This window comes from Elgaria multicarinata, chromosome 8, assembly GCF_023053635.1.
Source record: "Elgaria multicarinata webbii isolate HBS135686 ecotype San Diego chromosome 8, rElgMul1.1.pri, whole genome shotgun sequence".
Taxonomy (NCBI): Eukaryota; Metazoa; Chordata; class Lepidosauria; order Squamata; family Anguidae; genus Elgaria; species Elgaria multicarinata.
In genome coordinates this window covers 10,762,751-10,781,700 of record NC_086178.1, presented here as the reverse complement: position 1 = coordinate 10,781,700, position 18,950 = coordinate 10,762,751, and the positions used below count along the sequence as shown (strand labels likewise).

The window sequence follows — 18,950 nt, the reverse complement described above, 5'->3', positions numbered from 1 at the left end:
TTCTCCTGAAAGGGGAATAATGTACTTTTAGCAATGAAATCAAGTGAGCACCAGCCATTCTCTTGTTATGTTCAAGTATTCTGCAATTGAATGAAATCAGTGATATACCTGCATCATCAGGATGTGGCGGTGACATTTGTCCAGGAGGGTGATCACTTTCCTCAGCTGGGTCATCTCCTTGTTGCTGACCACCACTTCTTCCCCGAGCTGGCTGCATGTCTGGAAAATTATACAAAGTAAAACTACGTATTAGTGCAGGACTATTAAAATTTGTACTGGTTACCACTAGACAGGTAATGCTTAATCTTTAAAATAGAAATCATTTTTCATTATAATTAATTGAATTACATTAATGTAATGATTAAAAAACTGAAATGTATTATTAAAAGTGCTTTGGAAACACAGAACTTAAAAGTTCAATTTGTATTTCCATATTATTATTAATAATACAAACTTACAGTGGAGATTCATTTAGTATTGTTTTTATTTTTATGTAATGTAATGCAAAAAGTATCTAATTATAGCAGTAGAAACTGCCTTATCATTAAACACAATTGTTTGTTTTTCTTTTGCTGTAACAGCTGCAGATACAGTCAAGTTCTTTGAAATGACTGAAGTGTTTATATAACATAACTAAACTGCAATGCATACATTGTATTGAATCTAACTAGTATAATGAATTAATCTGGAAGTATTTAAAATGCAGAATGGCTATATATCCCTTTACAATAGAAACTTACTAGCAGGTCTCCTTTCAAACCAGCTGGGCTCCCCTGCCTCCCACCACAGCCTATAGAGAGCGTCAAAATACAGGGGTCTTTGACGCCTTGGTGGTGGCCCTTGGTGTCTTTCCGTGGCCTCATAAAATGTTGCCTTGATGGCCTTAAATTTGGTGTGGGCTTGTATGGTGCTCCGAGAGTATCCTTAAGAGGTCAGATTCCTCGCGGCTTTTTAAAAAATAAATATTGTGCGCAGATTTGAGCTGCATATTATGCGCTCTGCATGGCCAGATTTGGTTAGTTCCTCCAGCAGCAACTCAACTTCCTCGATTTGCCAATAGGCAACTCTTCTCAGGGCCATTTTGTGGTTCTCCACGAGGTATATTAGAGGAAGTGGTTTGCTTCCTGAATTCCGCCCCCTACATACCCAATGAAATAATTGAACATAATCGGACATGCACACCTATATTAATTGAAAACGGAAGTACAGCTGCCAATACCAAAGGATTTTATTCAATACGAAAGAACATGAAGGAATATACAGCAACAACATTCCGAATATAGTACACTTTAATTTTACTGACTCAACTCCCTATTGCGCCACAAGTATGTGCAAATAGCATCCCTAACTTCGGTTCCCTCAGCTAGACGCTTGTTTTCATTATTTACATAGGGTAGTCCTAGGGTCGCAAGTGTTACACGGTTTAGAGGTCCGTCTCTGTTAATGATTGCGTAACCTCTGGCTTCACAGATGTTGTGCAGAATAACGCATGCAGTTATTACTGAGGGAACATTTTCCTCCGCCACTTCCAGCCAAGCAGTGAGGCACCTCCATCTGCTCTTCAGCCTCCCAAAGGCACGTTCGACAACGTTCTGGGCACGGCTAAGGCAGTAATTGAAGTGTGCTTTAAGAGGGTCAAGGTTTCCCCCATAGGGCTTCATAAGCCATTTCCGCAATGGATAAGCCCCATCAGTGACTATGAAAGGTGACACTTCGATGTCCCCAATTCTCCAGACCTTATTGGAGGGGCAAAAAACTCCTGCATCCATTGCCTCAAAGAAGGATGAATTTCTGAATACATGGGCATCGTGGTTCCTGCCACTCCACCCCACCTCAATATGGGTGAAGTGGCCAGTGTGGTCCGTAGTAGGCATGTGCTCCGCTCCGATTAGAAGCGCAGAAGCAGGAGCGAATTGGCCTTCTTGGGTCATGGTTGGAATTGGGGTAGGGAAAGAGACAGACAGACAAACATAAATGTCAAATGTTTCACTTGTGTGTTTCACGGTTGGGGATCCCCTTAATTACTTCATAACTTTTTAGCTCTTTTAGAGACATATCCCTGTAACATTACTCGGCTTCTTCTCTACCCAAGCTGGATCTCTATCCCGGTCTTCCCTGGTGCCTCAATAGAGGTCTTACCCTCTCAGGGTCCACTACGGATCGCTATGACCTTTCAGGAGCATTCTACACTCCGCCAGTTAGCGCAAACGTTGCCTTTTAGAATCCTTGTCAGAGGTACACCCGCTCACCTAGGATTTACAGCATTACTTAAACTTCAGTCTATCCTTCTTGGATAACTGACTCTAGTTGCCTAGCCCCATGAGGTCTTATCAATGAACATGATTATTTGACTTGCTTTCATTCATTCACTCAACCCATGGCAATTGGACCTGCAGTACAATGTCATAGGGGGTTATAATGCCTGTTTTATTTTTTATTTATTTATTTATTTATTTATTTATTTATTTATTGCACTTACATACTGCTCCCATAGCCAGGGCTCTCTGGGCGGTTTACAGCCACTCCCCAACCTTTTCTCTGGATCACAAGTATTCCCTTTTTCCTTTTCTAATGGGAGAGAATGACTTCAAACAGGTGTCACTGACTTTAAATCACACTTACCACCAGAAATCTCCAGCTTCAGGGACAGTCGACATAGGAAGGGATTCCTCTGGTAGAATTTTTCAAATGGACCTACTCACACCTTTTTTCAGGTTTGGAGGACTTCCTGTGTCACATCTCCATGAAGAAGGGTTTCTCCGGTGTACACTCATCCTTCCTCATCGCCAAATTGTGGAGGAATACTGGTCATCTCTTTAGGGGATTGCTAAGTGGTGGTCAAACACTCCAGGACACAATTTCTCTTGCTTTAGAAAAGTTTATTATGAGCATCATGCATCACTGCAAAGTGGCAGAGGATCTGAGGAACTGCCCATTATTTTCAGGAAAGGCTAACTTACTTATAGGGTAACGTACTTAGAAACAAGGCAGAACTTCATTATACAATACACCAATCATAAAATAGGTAAGCCTTTCAACCAAGTAAAAGAAGGATTTTATGCATGTGCAGAGTGCAATGTTTCCAAGGACTGAAAAACAACCCGTACACGATTATTGAGAAACATGACCATCAGTTCATTTGCTGTTAGCTTGCTTTTTCAAATAAGCCACCACACCCCTCACCTTTCCCAATTGTGGGCGCACACTCTGGTGACTAATATTTCAACACATCCAGTTGTGTGGCAGAAGTGGGTGCCTTACTTAATATGACTTCAGTTACAGCTGAAAGCATAGATCTTTAATTAAAAGAAAACAGGCTAAAAGCAATACATTAAACAGGGTGGGCACAGATGAAGCCCACACGCCCATCTGCTTGAATTCCTCAACACATGTGCAAAGGCAAAGATAGTGAAGAGAAGAGTAAATTTAGGTGTGCATGCAGGCTGCAGTAGAAATGGAGAGAATAAATGGTACCAAAAAATGTATTTGATGAAAACGGTCCCCTCCCCCATCTTTGAAAGGCACAGAGTACAAAGTGCCTAGTTTCATAATTGTCAGCTTGCCTCGGGTAAGGGACAGTCAAACCCACGTTATTCTACTGGGAGGCTCAGAAATAATAGATAAACAAGAAAATTGAAAGAGGTATATTTTATTGGCTCACCAGTTTCATCCCTGGTGTAATGTTGGTGATGAGCCATTCTTTGAGCCAGGCCAGAATTTCTGAATGACCTGCATTAAGTACAGATAATCCATACCAGGTTTTGTACCAGCCTGGCAGGGCAAAAGCAAGTCTGCTTGTGGCTGCCAGCAAAGACAGATCGCTGAAATAAATGACTACCACCTAAGTCTTGTGTGGAACCATTTGCCTATTTCCAAGGGTCCCACATCTGTGGACATGACGACTGGGTAAAGTTCCTATTAAGTCAATTTCTTTTGGATTCTCTGAAGCATGGATTAAGAGGTAAGTATAGTCTTGTCAAGACACACTGGCTGGAATATTCACAAGTACATCTCTTCACCCTCTCCCTCACCTCACACTCTCCACATCCTCCTCCCCTTGCTCTCCTTCTCTAGCTCTTCTTCTGCCTCCTGCAACTTAGGGTCGTTCAATGGCTCTCTGCTCCAGGAAAGCCCTGTCTGCTCTACCCCAGGTAGCTGCAATCGTGGTTCAAGCTAAATTCTGGGCTGGCAAGTGTGTGCTAAAAATTCTATTTGCCTTCACTAAGCCCCTACTATGGCCTGGAGAGATGGGGGATGCATTGATTAGCCCAGCCAGCTCACTCCAATCATACACAGAAAGAATTTAGCATGTGTGGATGAACAGCAAAGTCAACGTGGGAGTTTCTTAACAGAAAAGTAAGGAGTGAGAAATTTGTGGTAATTAGTGAACTATTGTAAATACATTTATAAGATTATAATTAGCAACAACGGGGAACAGCACAGATTTTATAAGGATGGGGATAGACTGTGAACCCTATTATAGGATCTGGACGGAGTTTTTTCACTCCTTTTGGAAGCTGGAACCTGAAAGCCCTCAGCAGGCTGGTCAAGAAGATGAAGATTTCGATTCTTGCCAGCTGCTCCGCCAAACACACCCGAGCCCCTGTGGAGAAAGTAAAGGAAGGACAACCAATGAGTAGCATTCTTTTAATGATGATGATGAAGTATTTATTTATTTATTACCTGCCACCCCCTCTCTGGAACGAGGTGGGGGAAAATGTTAAATACAGAGATACCATGAGATGCAAAAGACTGCTTGAAAACATATAAAACTGTTGCAATATTAAAATAACAATTGGATGTCATCTGAGTAGGCCTGCCAGAAGAGATCAGTCTTTATTAGGCATGTGCTCCGCTCCGATTAGAAGCGCAGAAGCAGGAGCGAATTGGCCTGCTCCGTCTTGCCCAGAGGCGGAGTAGAAGCGGACCGCGGACCCCTAGAAGCAAGGTGAAGAGAAGCGCCCATTTTCGGAGCGCTCCGGTTTCCGCGTTCCGCTTCTATCGCCATCTTGAAACATTTCGCCCATAGGATTGCATTGTGGAAAAGAATCGCAGATAACTGTGTTGTTTTTGAAGCTATCTTTCTAAAAAATGTTGTGCTTGGAGAGTCGTGAATGGGGGTCATTTTGAGACTACTCTCACCTCTCTGTGTGGTGCGGGTCGCGCGCTAGAATTTTTTAAAAAACCGGCGGGAAAAATACCTTTTCCGAAGGGCTGAGGGGCAGAGTCAACTCCCGGTCATGATCACATGATCCCAAAATTGGAGGAGGGGATAGGCAAAATGGGTAACTTGGGATTCTGGGAAACTTCTCTTTCTTAGTCTGAACGGACTTTTCCCAGTGTTTTTTAAAACAGTAGCCCCACCAAATGCACAAACACAACCTGTGAAATCATATACTAAGCCAATAATAAGAGATAGAAACACAGCACTGCTACCCACCCTAACTTTGGGGAACAACTGAAAAGATGTGGTGCAAGGGGATGAGCTCCCCTAGGGCATCTCATTGTGGACGTGCCCCCACTCTCTCCTGTACTTGGAAGGCCATCAGAGCCTTCCAAAGAGAGTAACCCGGTGGAGCAATGCCTATCATGAGTTGAAGTGAGCGGTCTACTTCTCTTAGTGGTGGAACGATGCCTATCATGAGTTGAAGTGACAGCCTTGCTTTTTAAAAGACTGGTTGACCACCAGTCAAATTGGCAGCTGCTGCTTCCCCCTCCCCTGGGCACATCCCCCTATTGCTGGTAAAAGACAGATATAGCCTTTTTAAAAAAGTTCTTCTTGTTGTTTATTCAGCAACACTGCTGCTTTTAATTCCACCCCTCCTTCGTTTATTTATTTATTTATTTATTTCATTTTATATGCATTACTAGCTTATCCTTGGCTCACTTCCTTATGCCCAAAGAAATGTCTGCTGCCTGCCTGCCTGCCTTCCCTCTCTCCTCCCCTGCCCGCCTTGCAGGGATGTTGTGTGTGTCTGGCTTTGACTCAGGGGAGAAGTCCTTCCTGTGCTCACTTGGAGTTTTGGAAGTTCCAAATCCATTTTTCAAGTGGGGAAGAAGATTCATAGGTTTATCTCTACTCCCCAATTCATGGCATGTTGGGATTTCCTTTGAAATGGCCCCATTGAGAGGTCTGCAGGTTTAAGCCCCGCCAAAAAACAGGGGATGATGGGACTGCCTTGAGTCTCAGCATGCGGCGTATGTATCCCTGGATAAGCTGTCATGGTGGTGAGTTTGAGGTTTCAAACGTGCAAATTGACGGAGCTATGGAAAGGGGTGTGAATGGGGTGTTGGATTTTCATAAATTCCCCCAAAATCAGGGGATGATGGGACTGCCTTGAGTCTGGGCATGCATGTGTATCCCTGGATTAGCTGTCATGGTGGTGAGTTTGAGTTTTCTAATGTGCAAATTGACGGAGCTATGGAAAGGGGTGTGAATGGGGTGCCCGATTTTCATAAATTCCCCAAAAATCAGGGGATGATGGGATTGCCTTGAGTCTTGGCGTGCGTGTGTATACCTCCATGAGGTGTCATGGTGCCAAACTTGAGTTTTCTAACTTGAACAGAAAAAAAGTTGTTTACTTTTTTAGCGTAATGCAAGCCTATGGGGGGGAAATTGAGCTCCGATCCGGATCCGGAGCTCCGAGCGGAGTGGAGCAGACATGGGCGGAGCGGGGGCGGAGCGAAGCAGGCCGATCCGAAAATCACGGATCTGGAAGTGAAGCAGAGTGGGGGGTCCGTGCACACCCCTAGTCTTTATGGCTTTCCTAAACTCAGAAAGACAGTTAAGTTGATGAATCTCTTCTCCAGGGCATTTATCCCAGCCTGGAATGACAAGTGCTTCTGAGAAAGGAATGTGTTGGTAGCCTCTTCCCCACCTAACACCCCAAAGTAACCCATGAGGAACTGCCACTGCTACACCTGCCTCCTCTATAACTCCCTTTTACTCTATTGGTTGGCATCCTCCAGACAGGCGTGGCTTTGACTCAGGCTCTACCAGTAGCTGATCCTGCTTGAATACAGTTTGAAAGCAGGCAAAATTACCGGAAATACTTTACGACAGAGAAATGCATAGAGCATCTTAAATTAAGCAGTGGGAATCACAGGGAATGGCACCGAGAAAGAGTGTAAGACTAGGGCTGTGCATGGACCCCTGATCCACTCTGGACCCCAATCTGCAACTTCCAGATTGGGTCCGCTCCGCCCAGCATTGATCCGCTCCGATCCGGGGCTCCAGATCGGAGCTCCGTGTTTCCCCCCATAAACTTACATTGAAAATCAAATGCCTGTAATGCCCCTGTCCCCCTCACCACTTACCTGCCTCCGTCGTGGTCTGGCAGCAGCTTCAACTGAGGCTGAGCCTCAAACAGGAAGATCAGGCTGCGGGTACGGCCTGGTCTTCTGGTTTGAAACCGATGCCTCAGTTGAAGCTGCCACCAGACTGCAACAGAGGCAGGTAAGCCCCCCTCCCCACTGTCCCCTTACCTGGCTCCGCCGCTGTCACTCCATGGACTGCGGCATCAGTGCCAGGTAAGGCCCCACTCACCACTCCCCCACTTACTTGTCTCTGTTGCGGTCTGGCAGGGGCTTCAAATGAGGCCCAGGCCTCAAACTGGAAGACCAGGCTATGGATGCGGCCTGGTCTTCCGGTTTGAGGCCTGGGCCTCAGTTGAAGCTGCCACCAGACTGTGATGGAGGCAGGTAATCCCCCCTCCCCTCCTGCCCCCTTACCTGGCTCTGCCACCGTTGCCACGCAGACTGCGGTGGCACCAGGTAAGCCACACTTAGCTTTTTTCGGAGCTCCGGATCGAGGTGAAGGATCCACTTGATCTCAATCCACTTCGTTTCAATCTGTAGCTCCCCCGACCCGATCCGTCACTGGCTTTATCGGAGGTGAATCAGGTCGCTCTGCTATTGGTTCTAAGAACTGTAGCAAAGCGGAGCACAGCCCTATGTAAAACTTTTCTACATGCGGCTGTTAATCCACTGTTAATTTGCTACATCCACTCTGAGTTTCATTGTAGAACTGAAAACTGAACACCCTCTGAGTAGTGTTTTCTTTTGTACTTTTATGCTACATAACCTCTAGCTGGCACTCAGGCATTGCTCAATAGCAGAAATACATAAGAAGAAATGACACTTCCTTTCGTTTCACAATTAAATGCCAAGACTAACCAAAATCCCTATAAATAGCAGCTGGGCACATTTGTTTATAGTAGCATCAAACAAAATAATAAACATTCCCAATGCCCCTCTTTTAACTATTAAAACTAGGGCTGTACTCTCGTCAGTTTCAGCTCCCCAAATCTGGAGCGAAGCGACCTGATCCAGACCTGCTAAGTATTGATCCGGATTGGGTCTAGGGACCTCTGGATTGAAGTGAAGTGGTTCTCTCCATTTTGGATCGCTTCGCCTGGATCCAGAGCTCTGGACGCCATTTGGCACATTCTTTTCATTGAATTCTATTGGGCGAAAAAACGCGTATAACTTCTTTATTTTTAAAGATTGACCCCTGAAAATTACTGAGCTTAGGGATTGCTCATTGGGGGGGTGTCATTTGTGTATATTTTCAGAAATATCTGCTCACCAGTTGGGTTGCAATTAATGTTTATTCAATGGGTAAAAGCAGGAGGGGGAAATAAGCTTTTTTCAGCATTGATAGACAGCTTCATCTCCCAATTCTGCTGATAAGTGATCACCCCATGTGAAGCATCCTCCAATCCCAATGTTGGAGGGGGGTAAGCCAGAGGCATACAGAGAAACCTTTCTTTCTCTGTCTTTGTTGGGTAGGACTTTGGTCAGTGAGGAGTGGATTTTTCTGGAGCTGTGTTTGGAGGAGTTAGTTGCAAATATTTTTAAAAAATTCTCCAAAAATCAGGGCATGATCTGATTTCTTTCAAAGTGGCCATGCCTAAGGTTCTATGTGGAAGCTATCATGGTACACAGTTACATGTGTGTATCTTGAAAAACGATGGAGATAACTGCATTTGTGTAAATGGGGGAAATCTTTAAAAAAATCCCCAAAAATCAGGGGAAGATTCCATTTCCTTCAAAGTGGCCTTGACTAAGGATGTATTTAGAAACTATCATGGTGCCCATTTTCATGTTTCTATCTTGAAAACTGAAAAAGTTATAGGCACTTTACATTTGCAACAGAAGTCTTTTTTTTGGGGGGGGGGGATGGAGCTCCGGATCTGTAGCAGAGCAGAGCAGATGCAGATTGATCTGGATATGTAGCAGAACAGACCTGATCTGGAAGGTCCGGATCAGGATCCAGAGCAGATCGGTGGGTCCGTGCACAGCCCTAACTAAAACACATCTCCTTTCCTAATTCAATGCTGCGTTTTCCCTGCACTGAATAAAATATCGCTTAAAGTTCTGGTTAGATACAGAAATTAAAGTGGAAGGCAAATCATCATCTAGAGAACCTGAAACCAGCCATGAGCAGGGAATGACAAATGCACAAATAATGCCTCATGTAGAAAAGTTTTATGAGCTTCTGGCATTCAGAGGTGAAAGTACCGGAGTGGTAGTTTGACGTAATGCCAGTGCTGTCTATTCTCTCATGGAGAAAGAAGAAACCTGATCTCTTTCAGCTATTCCACTAATACAGAACGCTGAAAAATTCTACATGTTAAATGGGAATGCAATTCAGAATCTATTACTAAACAATCATTATCCAAAGTCCAACACTAACAATGCACTTCTATGCATGTCTACTCAGAAGTAGGGGACGTGCGCTTTGTAGAAATCCACAGCCGAAATGGAGCATATATAGCTTTGTACTTTGAAAATGAAAAAAACTTCAGGCTCTTTCAGTGCTGAAATTTTTGAGGAACAAGTTAAGACTGTGGTTTCAGGCCAAAGGGAATTGTATCATGAAAAGACCTGGGATTGTTTCAGCCTTGCCTGAAAGGAAGCCAGTTGGCATTTCTTGCGTCTAACCCAGAAAACATGTCTATGAATCACAAGCAGGTCTGGATTTCTGCATTTACCTGTACTAAATATCAGAAATTCTTCTCTATCTACAAAATTCCCATCCTTGTCCAAAAAATGGTTTGGGTTGAACTCTTCAGGAGTCTTCCACAGCTCCGGATCGAGAAGAACAGAGCGCAGATTTGGAAGAATATATGCTCCCTGCAAGAAAGGAATGTTAGACAGAGAATGTTAGACAAACCTTTCAGGATTGTCCCCCACTTTCCCAGTACCAATCACCTGTGGACTCACTCCAGACTGGGTATCTGAAGTGCTGATGATGTTGGAGGAATCCAGTTGGATAGAAGAGCTCAACGAGATTTCCTCAGTTCACACAGAAACACACTGACTTTGTTCCGTGTTCTGCTAGCTGACCTGACTTGGATTACAGTGAATTGGGCCAGCTAGTGGCTGTTCAGTATACCTGAATTTGCATAAATTACAGCTGCAATTTGTGCACATTTGCATACTTTGCAAAAGTTATGCCTGCAATTTGAACAACTGCACACATTTCAGCTGCATTTTGTGCCAATTGTGCACATTTTGGACATAGTTTGCACAAAGCCTGCCAATTAGCACAATTTGTGACCCCAATTTGTAGAAATCTCTAAGGACAATAATAATAATAATATTGCATATAATAAGTACCCAGAATTCAGGGAATCCACATGGATCGGGTCACAAAACAAGCTGAGTCGGCCATGCTGCATTGGTCTGGCATAGCCTAAAAGGAGCAGAATTCCCAGCAACAGACATATTCTGTAAAAATATTGGTGCTATTCTACATAGTTGTTGGGCAAAAGGAATAAAAACATTTTCAGGGTAATGTTTTCTAGTAGCCACACCTTCAATCATTCAAACCTTTTTTTCTTTTTAAAAGCTTCCTCTGTAGCCAATGGGGAGTCAACATCTCCCCCGCAATGCCCATTAAGAGGATTACCTCAGAGCATTCGTTCATTTCAGTCATTACACTACATTACAAGGGAGAGGGCCTTTTCAGTGGTGGCCCTCCAATTATGGAATGATCTCCCCGATACGGCTCACCTGGAGGCAACATTGTTATCTTTTTGGTGCCAAGTCAAGACCTTTCTCCTCTCCCAGACATTTAACAGCATTTAACAACATATGCTAATTTTGTTTGTTTTTTAATGGACCCCAGAACTGTTGCTGTTTAATATGAATACTGTTTTATACTGTTGTTTTATTTTTGATGGTTTTAAATTTTGTATACTTTTTTTAATGTTCACTGTTTTTAACTTTTGTAAAGCGCCCAGAGAGCTTCAGCTATGGGGTGGTACATAAAATAAATAAATAAATAAATAAACAAACAATCATACCACCCCATACTCGAAGCTCTCTGGGCGGTTTAGAAATATTAAGTCCAACAGCTCCAAAGTTCTGAATATTTCCCCACTCCAACATTCCCCTGGGATGATGCCAGCAGGTGCTTTTTTGGTTTGGGTTTTATTTGGAGTGTGGGGGGTTAAGAGACGGGGAGGCCTGCTTGCATACCTGCAATTGCCTGCAGAAGCAGGTTTTAAAAGGGAAAGGGTGGACTTAAGCTGCCAGGAGTAGCCACTGCTGTTCTTCAAATCCTTCCACCACCTCTTTGAAAATAACGAGAATGGCCATTTCCTAGTTGCAATTGGGGCATGGGAAGAAGGGGGGTAGGAAGTAGGGGTGGGGGTTCGGCCCTAGATCTCAGACGTCCTCTCTGTAATAAAGGCTGGATGTTTACAGCTGTAACTGTAACTGTAGCTCCTTGCTCCTGAGATACAGGATTGTGACTATGGGCATTCACTGTATTCTGTACCTTGGGAATGAGATAACCGTTCAATTTCACATCCTTTGTACATTGCCTTGGTCCTCCAAAGTAGAGGATATATTTTGAACGCTGCATCTCGTGAATCACAGCGTTAGTGTAGGGCAGTTCCCTTATATCTTGGTAGCAGATTGAGCGTGATGAACCAAAAACATCTTCTATCTCCTTGTAGACTTTATCTGAGAAAGATAATGAAAATGGAGGCTTTAGTTTGGATATCACTTTTAATTTCATCAAGCTTCAAAACTCATTGACAAATTTTTAGGCCACAGCTAGTTGTTGTTGTTTATTCGTTCAGTCACTTCCGACTCTTCGTGACTCCATGGACCAGCCCATGCCAGAGCTTTCTGTCGGCTGTCACGCCACCCCTAGCTCCCCCAAAGGTCAAGTCTGTCACCTCCAGAATATCATCCATCCATCTTGCCCTTGGTCGCCCCCTCTTCCTTTTGCCTTCCACTTTCCCTAGCATCAGCCTCTTCTCCAGGGTATCCTGTCTTCTCATTATGTGGCCAAAGGCCTAAGGTTTATCCTGGGATCATCCAGGGTTCACTCCTGCCTGAGCACTGGATCCCCTGTGTGTCACCTAGATGAACAGGTTTGACCCCTGGACGAACCAGGGATAAAGCTTAGGTCTAGCTATGGCCTTATTCTACATGAAATCAATCCATTTAATTTAGGGCTGTGCTCCACTCCATTTTGGGTCATAGAAGCAGGAGCGGAGCGACCCGCTTCACCCCTGCCAAAGCCAGACGCGATTCGGGTCAGTGGCAGTGGAGCGACTCATTTGCAGAGTGATCCGCGTCTTTTCAGAGCTCCGTCCGCCATTTTGGACTTTTTATTCAATAGGATTGCATTGGGCGAAAAAATGCCTATAACTTCTTTATTTTTAAAGCCAGACCCCTGAAAATTAGTGTACTGAGACATTGATGATTGGGGTTCATTTGTGTCAATTTTCAAAAACATACATTCAGCGTTTGGGTTGCTATTAATTTTTATAGAATGGGTAAAAGCAGAAAGGGGGAAACCTTTTTTTCCCAGTGTTGAGAGACAGATTCATCTCCCAGTCGTGATGAGAAGTGATCACCTGATGTGAAGCATCCTCCAATCCCAATGTTGGAGGGGGGGGGGACTAAGCCAGAGGCACCAAGAGACAGTTTTCCTTCTTTCTCTTTGTGCATTAGGACTTTAGTCAAAGTGGAGGGGTATTCTGCAGCTGTGTTTTGGAGGAGATATAGGAGTTTTCGGGGGGGGGTTGTTTGTGACTTTTCCATTAGCTTTCCATTGCTTTGTTTTGCCTTTCCTTGCTCTATATATACTTACAAGTCTACTTTTGGTCTTTTTCTTCCCTCCCCCCCACATTCCCCGCAGTCTTTTAAACCCTGAGTTCTGTGAGTGTGTTCTTTGCATTCATTTTCCTTCTTCTGTATAAAAACAAAAACAAAAATACAAAAAAATCTATCTATCCTCTGTGTGTGTGTGTGTGTGTGTGTGTGTATTTTTGTGAATGTGTGACCGTGTTTGCTGTGCTTATTAAGTGCAAGCATGCATAAAAAGTTTGGGCAAAGCACCACACACTTTTCTCATATCCCCTATAATAGATAGATTTATTACTTATATTGAGAGCTGGCGGCAGGCGCCCATCTGCGGTTGGGCGCGGTGCAAGCAGCAGGGGGAAAAGCACTGCTGGCACCAGCACCAGTAGCCAGGCAGCCTCTCCCGCTGTGAAAATCGAATGGGCCAGTCTTTGGCTGGGTGGGGAGCTACAGTAGCAGAAGAAGCAGCAGGCAGAGGCTCCTGCTTCTCCAACTTGTGCCCGCCATTCACTTTTTGAGGGTGGGAAAAGTGCCCCAGGCAGCGGCGGAAGCATTAGTGCCATTGTAGGAGGAGGAATATCCCCAACTCCTTCTTTATTGATTGCGGGGAGCCTGCTGATGGACCTGTCACAAGACATTATAGACGAGGTCCTCAGCATGGTGGAGGGGCAGGAGGCGGTCCTCCAGGATGTGGGTGATGAGCAGCAGCAGGACGAGGCTCTCTCCCCACTATTCAACCCCTCTTCCTCTGTTACCCCTACTTCTGTGGCGACAGCTGAGAGTATGGCGCCACAAGATGGCGTTTTCTAATGCCCACCCAGATCACCACCTGCATTGGTGAGATGGTGGCGTTGGACAAACAGCCATTCAGCCTCGTTGAAAACACAGGCTTCAAGAGGCTGATGGCTCTTGTGGTTCCTTGAGGCCACCGAGACCCTGAGCACTAGCTCTGCCCTCCTCAGCCAGGTGATCCCTGTATGCAGGCATCTCCAGAAACAGATGGATGAGTTTCTAGAGGCCAGGGATCCCGTCAATGGGAGGCGCGTCTTGCCAGATGTACATGAAGTGGTGACTAGGCTGAGGGATGGCCTGGCACAGAGGCTGGAGCCCATCCTGCTAGACAGGGTCTATATGTTGGCCAGCATGTGTGACCCTCATCTACGGGATGGGCTTTGTGGGCCAAATTCCAGGGTGGGCTGGGTGGAAATGCTCGTGGGCCAAGTGCAGGCAGCACGGTCCCAGAGGGTGGTTCAGAGTGAGGCAGAGGTGCAGGCCACCACTCCCCACAGCAGCAGCAGCCTCACCTGCATTACTCCCAGCAGGAGCCCAGGCCAGGGGTTTTGGGCACAGATTGTGCAGGCAGTGGTTGGGCAGAGAGGCGCCCAAGCCACCAGCCTGGATGACGTTGCAAGTACTGTGCAGTGTTACCTGGCAGAACTAATGGCCTACAGATTTGGCCCGAACTGGCGTGGGTGGCCAGGGATCGACTGAGCTGCCCACCGACCAGTGTTCCAAGCAAGAGGGTGTTCTCTATGGTGACATAGTGACCCCTCACTGCTCTTTCTTGGACCCTGACCTGGTGGAGCAGCTGGTCTTTCTCAAGGGCAATCTGCCCCTGCTGGGATACCCCACCCTCAATCCCTTGGGGGAGTGACAAGCAGGCACCCCTCCCTTTAATTCCACCCCTCCTTTGGTTGGCAGACTTTATAGTTCAGGCAGGCAGGCTTTTTATTTTTAAAAGTAATTCGTATTATTCTTACTATCATCATCATCATCATCATCATCATCATCATCATCATCATCATTTTTATTATTTAGTGTCTGCATTTCAGTTCAGAAATTCAACTCTGAAGCAAGGAACTCATGCAATCTACTAGCCCCTTTCTGCCTGCCTCTGCCAGCCTGTGCCAGCCTATGACCACCTGCCTGCCTGCTCAACCTCTCTGCCTGCCTCTTCCGCCTGGGTGCCATCATTGTGGGGTAGTGGGATCTGCTTGGAGATTTCCAGAGATCTATTGCTTCCTTTTACAATGTACCAGCCCCTTTCTGCCCACCTCTGCCTGCCTGTGCCTGCTTCTCTGCCCGCCTCTCTGCCTGACTCTTTGCCCTCCTGGTGCCTGGGAGATGTAGATGGGCTGTGTGGGTCAACCCCACAAGCCCCTTCAATGCTTGTTTAATCTCCTTGATCTAACTGCAGCCTTTGACACGGTTGATCATGATCTTCTCTTAGATTCCCTTCATGACCTTGGACTTTGTGGCTCTGTCTATAACTGGTTTGCCTCCTATCTAGCGGGTCGCTCTTTCAGCGTCTTGGCTAATGGCAGCTCGTCTTCCTCCTTTCCCCTTTCAGTAGGGGTTCCGCAAGGCTCTGTGCTTGGCCCGTTGTTGTTTTCTTTATACATGTTGCCCTTGGGCAAGCTTATTCAATCTCATGGCCTCCAATATCACCTGTATGCCGATGATACACAATTATATCTTTCATCTCCGGATCATTCTCCTGATGTTCACGATCGTATCTCGGCATGTCTCTCAGATATCTCAGCCTGGCTGCTTCATCGTCGTTTGAAACTTAATATGGCAAAGACTGAACTGCTTGTTTTTCCTCCTAATCCTTCTCCTCATCTCTCATTCTCTCTTACTGTCAATGATGTTACGCTTACTCCGGTCAAGGAAGCTCGTAGTCTTGGCTTTATATTTGATTCCTCGCTCTCCTTTATTCCTCATATTGAGGCAGTAGCTAAATCCTGTCTTTTTTTCCTGTATAATATTGCCAGGATTCGATCCTTTTTGTCTGTCTCTTCTGCCAAGATGCTTGTTCATGCACTGGTTATTTCTCGGTTGGACTACTGCAACCTTCTTCTCTCTGGCCTTCCTTCTTCTCACATCAGTCCGTTGGTTTCTGTCCACCACTCTGCCGCGAAGATCATCTTCTTGGCTCGCCGCTCTGACCATGTTACTCCACTTCTGAAATCTCTTCATTGGCTTCCAATTCACTTCAGAATCCAATACAAACTTCTCCTGTTGACCTACAAAGCTTTTCACGGTCTAGCTCCTTCCTATCTCTCCTCTCTCATCTCACACTATTGCCCCGCTCGTGCTCTTCGCTCCTCTGATGCCATGTTTCTCGCCTGCCCAAGGGTCTCTACTTCCCTTGCTCGTCTTCGTCCATTTTCTTCTGCTGCCCCTTACGCCTGGAACGCTCTTCCAGAACATCTGAGATCCACAAGTTCAATCGCAGCTTTTAAAGCTCAGCTAAAAACTTTTCTTTTTCCTAAAGCTTTTAAAACTTGATGCTGTTTGGACTTTATACTGTTAGTTTTACCCTACCCTGTGCCTGTTTACCCTACCCTGTGCCTGTTTGCATTCTTTTCCCCTCCTTATCGCTTTACTATGAGTTTAATAGAATGTAAGCCTATGCGGCAGGGTCTTGCTATTTACTGTTCTACTCTGTACAGCACCCTGTACATAGATGGTGCTATATAAATAAATAAATAAATAAATAAATAAATAAATAAATAATAATTGTTCCCAGTGCTTCAGAGGCAAAGCCACCTGCTGCCTCTCCTCCTCTGTGCCCGCCTCAGAGGGCCGGTTTGTGCGTGTCTTGCTTTAACTCAGGACATTAGTCCTTCATCATGATGAAAAGGCAGCTCCATTTTGTACGTGCTGCTGCCATGATCACTGAATCTTCTGCGACAATGTAGGCTCATCATCATCATCATTATTACTATTATTATTGTTATTGTTATTACAATTATTGGCTGGGTAGACCCTGGAGTGTGTGAACTGTGACGGAGCCTGAAAGGATCATCTATTGAATGGCATCTCTGTTTGAGGTGTGTGCATCTTGAAAAACCAACACATTATAGCATTTTGAAATGAGTGCATGGCATGAAAGAAATTTAGTTTTTAGAAAGTATTGTGACCCAAGCCGACAACGTGAGGTCTGAGTTGTTTCTCACATCACCAGCTGTGTGCTGCATGCTCACCCTGTTTAATATTTCTATCTTGAAGTTCCCTGTATTCATTTTTTAAGTGGTTAACCTGAGAGGAAGTTTCTGATTAAGGTTTAATTTTAAAAATTCACCAAAAATCAGGGCATGATCAGATTTCTTTCAAAGTTGCCGTGACTAAGGATCTATTTATAAGCTATCCTGATGCCCAGTTCCATGTGTGTAGCTTACAAACTAACAGAGATAACTGCATTTCTGTAACTTGGGGAAATCTTTTAAAAATTTGCCAAAAATCAGGAGATGATCCAATGTCCTTCCAAGTGGCCATGCCTAAGGATTGATTTAGAAGCTATTACGGTGCCCATTTTCATGTTTCTATCTTGAAAACTAAAAAAGTTACGGGCATTTTACATTTTCAATGCAAGTCTAGGGGGGGTGGGGAAGCGGAGATCCGGATCCGGATCCACTGCGGAATGGAGCAGAATGGAGGCAGATCATCCAAAAGTGGTGTGGATCCAATCCAAAAGTTGTGGGTTGGGATGCAGATCAGATCGGGGGTCCGTGCACAGTCCTAATTTAATTCTCTTAATGAATCACAAACTAAAATTCATGTATTATTTATTTGTTTTATTTCTTCATTACATTTCTACGCACCCCAACAGCTGAACCACTCAGCTTAAAACACTTTTATCCCACTTTTTCCTCTAAAGATATATTTTTAAAAAACATACATATCTCCTTACCACCCCCATTTCATGACCTGTGAGGAAGCTTAGGTGGATAAATACAGACTGACCCAAGGTCGTCCCAGTGAGTTTCATGGCTATGTGGGGATAGTCTATTTATTTATTAACAATACTTGTATACTGCTTGATATCAGAAAATCTCTATGTGGTTTACATTCCAAGGAATTAAAAAATCACTGTTAAAACACACAGTTAATAAACAATTATGAAGTTGGGTTTCTCATTCTGACACACTAACCACTACATTGCTGAACTGGGCTGCACAGCCTGACCCTGGGTGTTCTCCTGGGGAGCTGAGCTCAGGGTGGCCCCAAGAAGAGCTGAGGAGGCAGCAACATCACACTTGCAACAGGCTCAATCAGCCTTCCGGGTAGCCTGCAAAGGTGACCACCGGGGTGGAAGGAGGGGCACCAAAGGCACCCCTTGCCCAGGGTGCTATGTTTCCTAAGGTTGGACTAGGTATGACCTATGGTAGATTGAAACACCAATGCTATCACTATAGAAATCTATTGTAAAAACAGTAAGAACTAGGTCCCCAAATGTGTATTTGAACTAAAGTTGAGTTCCATTTTTATGGTCTACTGCTCTACATTTGAATGTTGTTACACCTGTCAGAGTTGTTACAATTGCCAATTCTTAGTTTATCACTCTTTATAAACAGTTTATTGAGGCAGTGTTTTTGTATTTTGTGCTAATAGTTGGTAGGCCATACTGGTTCTGGCCTCTTAAAGATCATTCATAATCTCATATATGTATAGGTCAGTTCCATTTCATTAAGAAAGGTTCTAGGGACATAGGAAGTTGCCTTATACTGAGTCAGGCCATGGGTCCATCTAGCCCAGGATTCTTGACACTGACTGGAAGCACCTCTCCCTGGATTTCAGGCAGGATTCTTTCTTCACTCTACCTGAAGAAGCAGGGGATTGAACCTGGGAATTTCAGGCAAAGCATGTGCTCTGTCACATTGAGCTATGCACACACACAGAGACACACACCAGATTTAGGGGGCACAATCAGTGCCAGGCTGGATCAGACTGAGGGTCCATCTAGTCCAGCTGTTCACACACTGGCCAACCAGCTGTCGATCAGGGACCAAGAAAGCAGGACATGATGTAACAGCACCCTCCCACCCATGTTCAGC

General features: G+C 44.9%; 1 protein-coding gene across 2 annotated transcripts in view; it reads right to left on the bottom strand.

Annotated features, from left to right (window-relative positions):
• Window positions 1-2,867: 2,867 nt before the first annotated feature.
• LOC134402438 (cytochrome P450 2J4-like) overlaps window positions 2,868-18,950 on the bottom strand; it is a 35,585-nt gene continuing 19,502 nt past the window's right edge. Inside the window, exons 5-8 of one of the 2 annotated variants that reach the window (XM_063131877.1) lie at window positions 11,789-11,976; window positions 9,996-10,137; window positions 8,334-8,462; window positions 2,868-4,603 (exon numbers count right to left, since the gene is read on the bottom strand). In XM_063131877.1, coding sequence (XP_062987947.1) covers window positions 4,419-4,603; window positions 8,334-8,462; window positions 9,996-10,137; window positions 11,789-11,976 — 644 coding nt within the window. In that variant the 3' untranslated portion in view covers window positions 2,868-4,418. The remainder of the gene's footprint in view (window positions 4,604-8,333; window positions 8,463-9,995; window positions 10,138-11,788; window positions 11,977-18,950) is intronic. The other variant, XM_063131878.1, reaches the window with a different exon arrangement.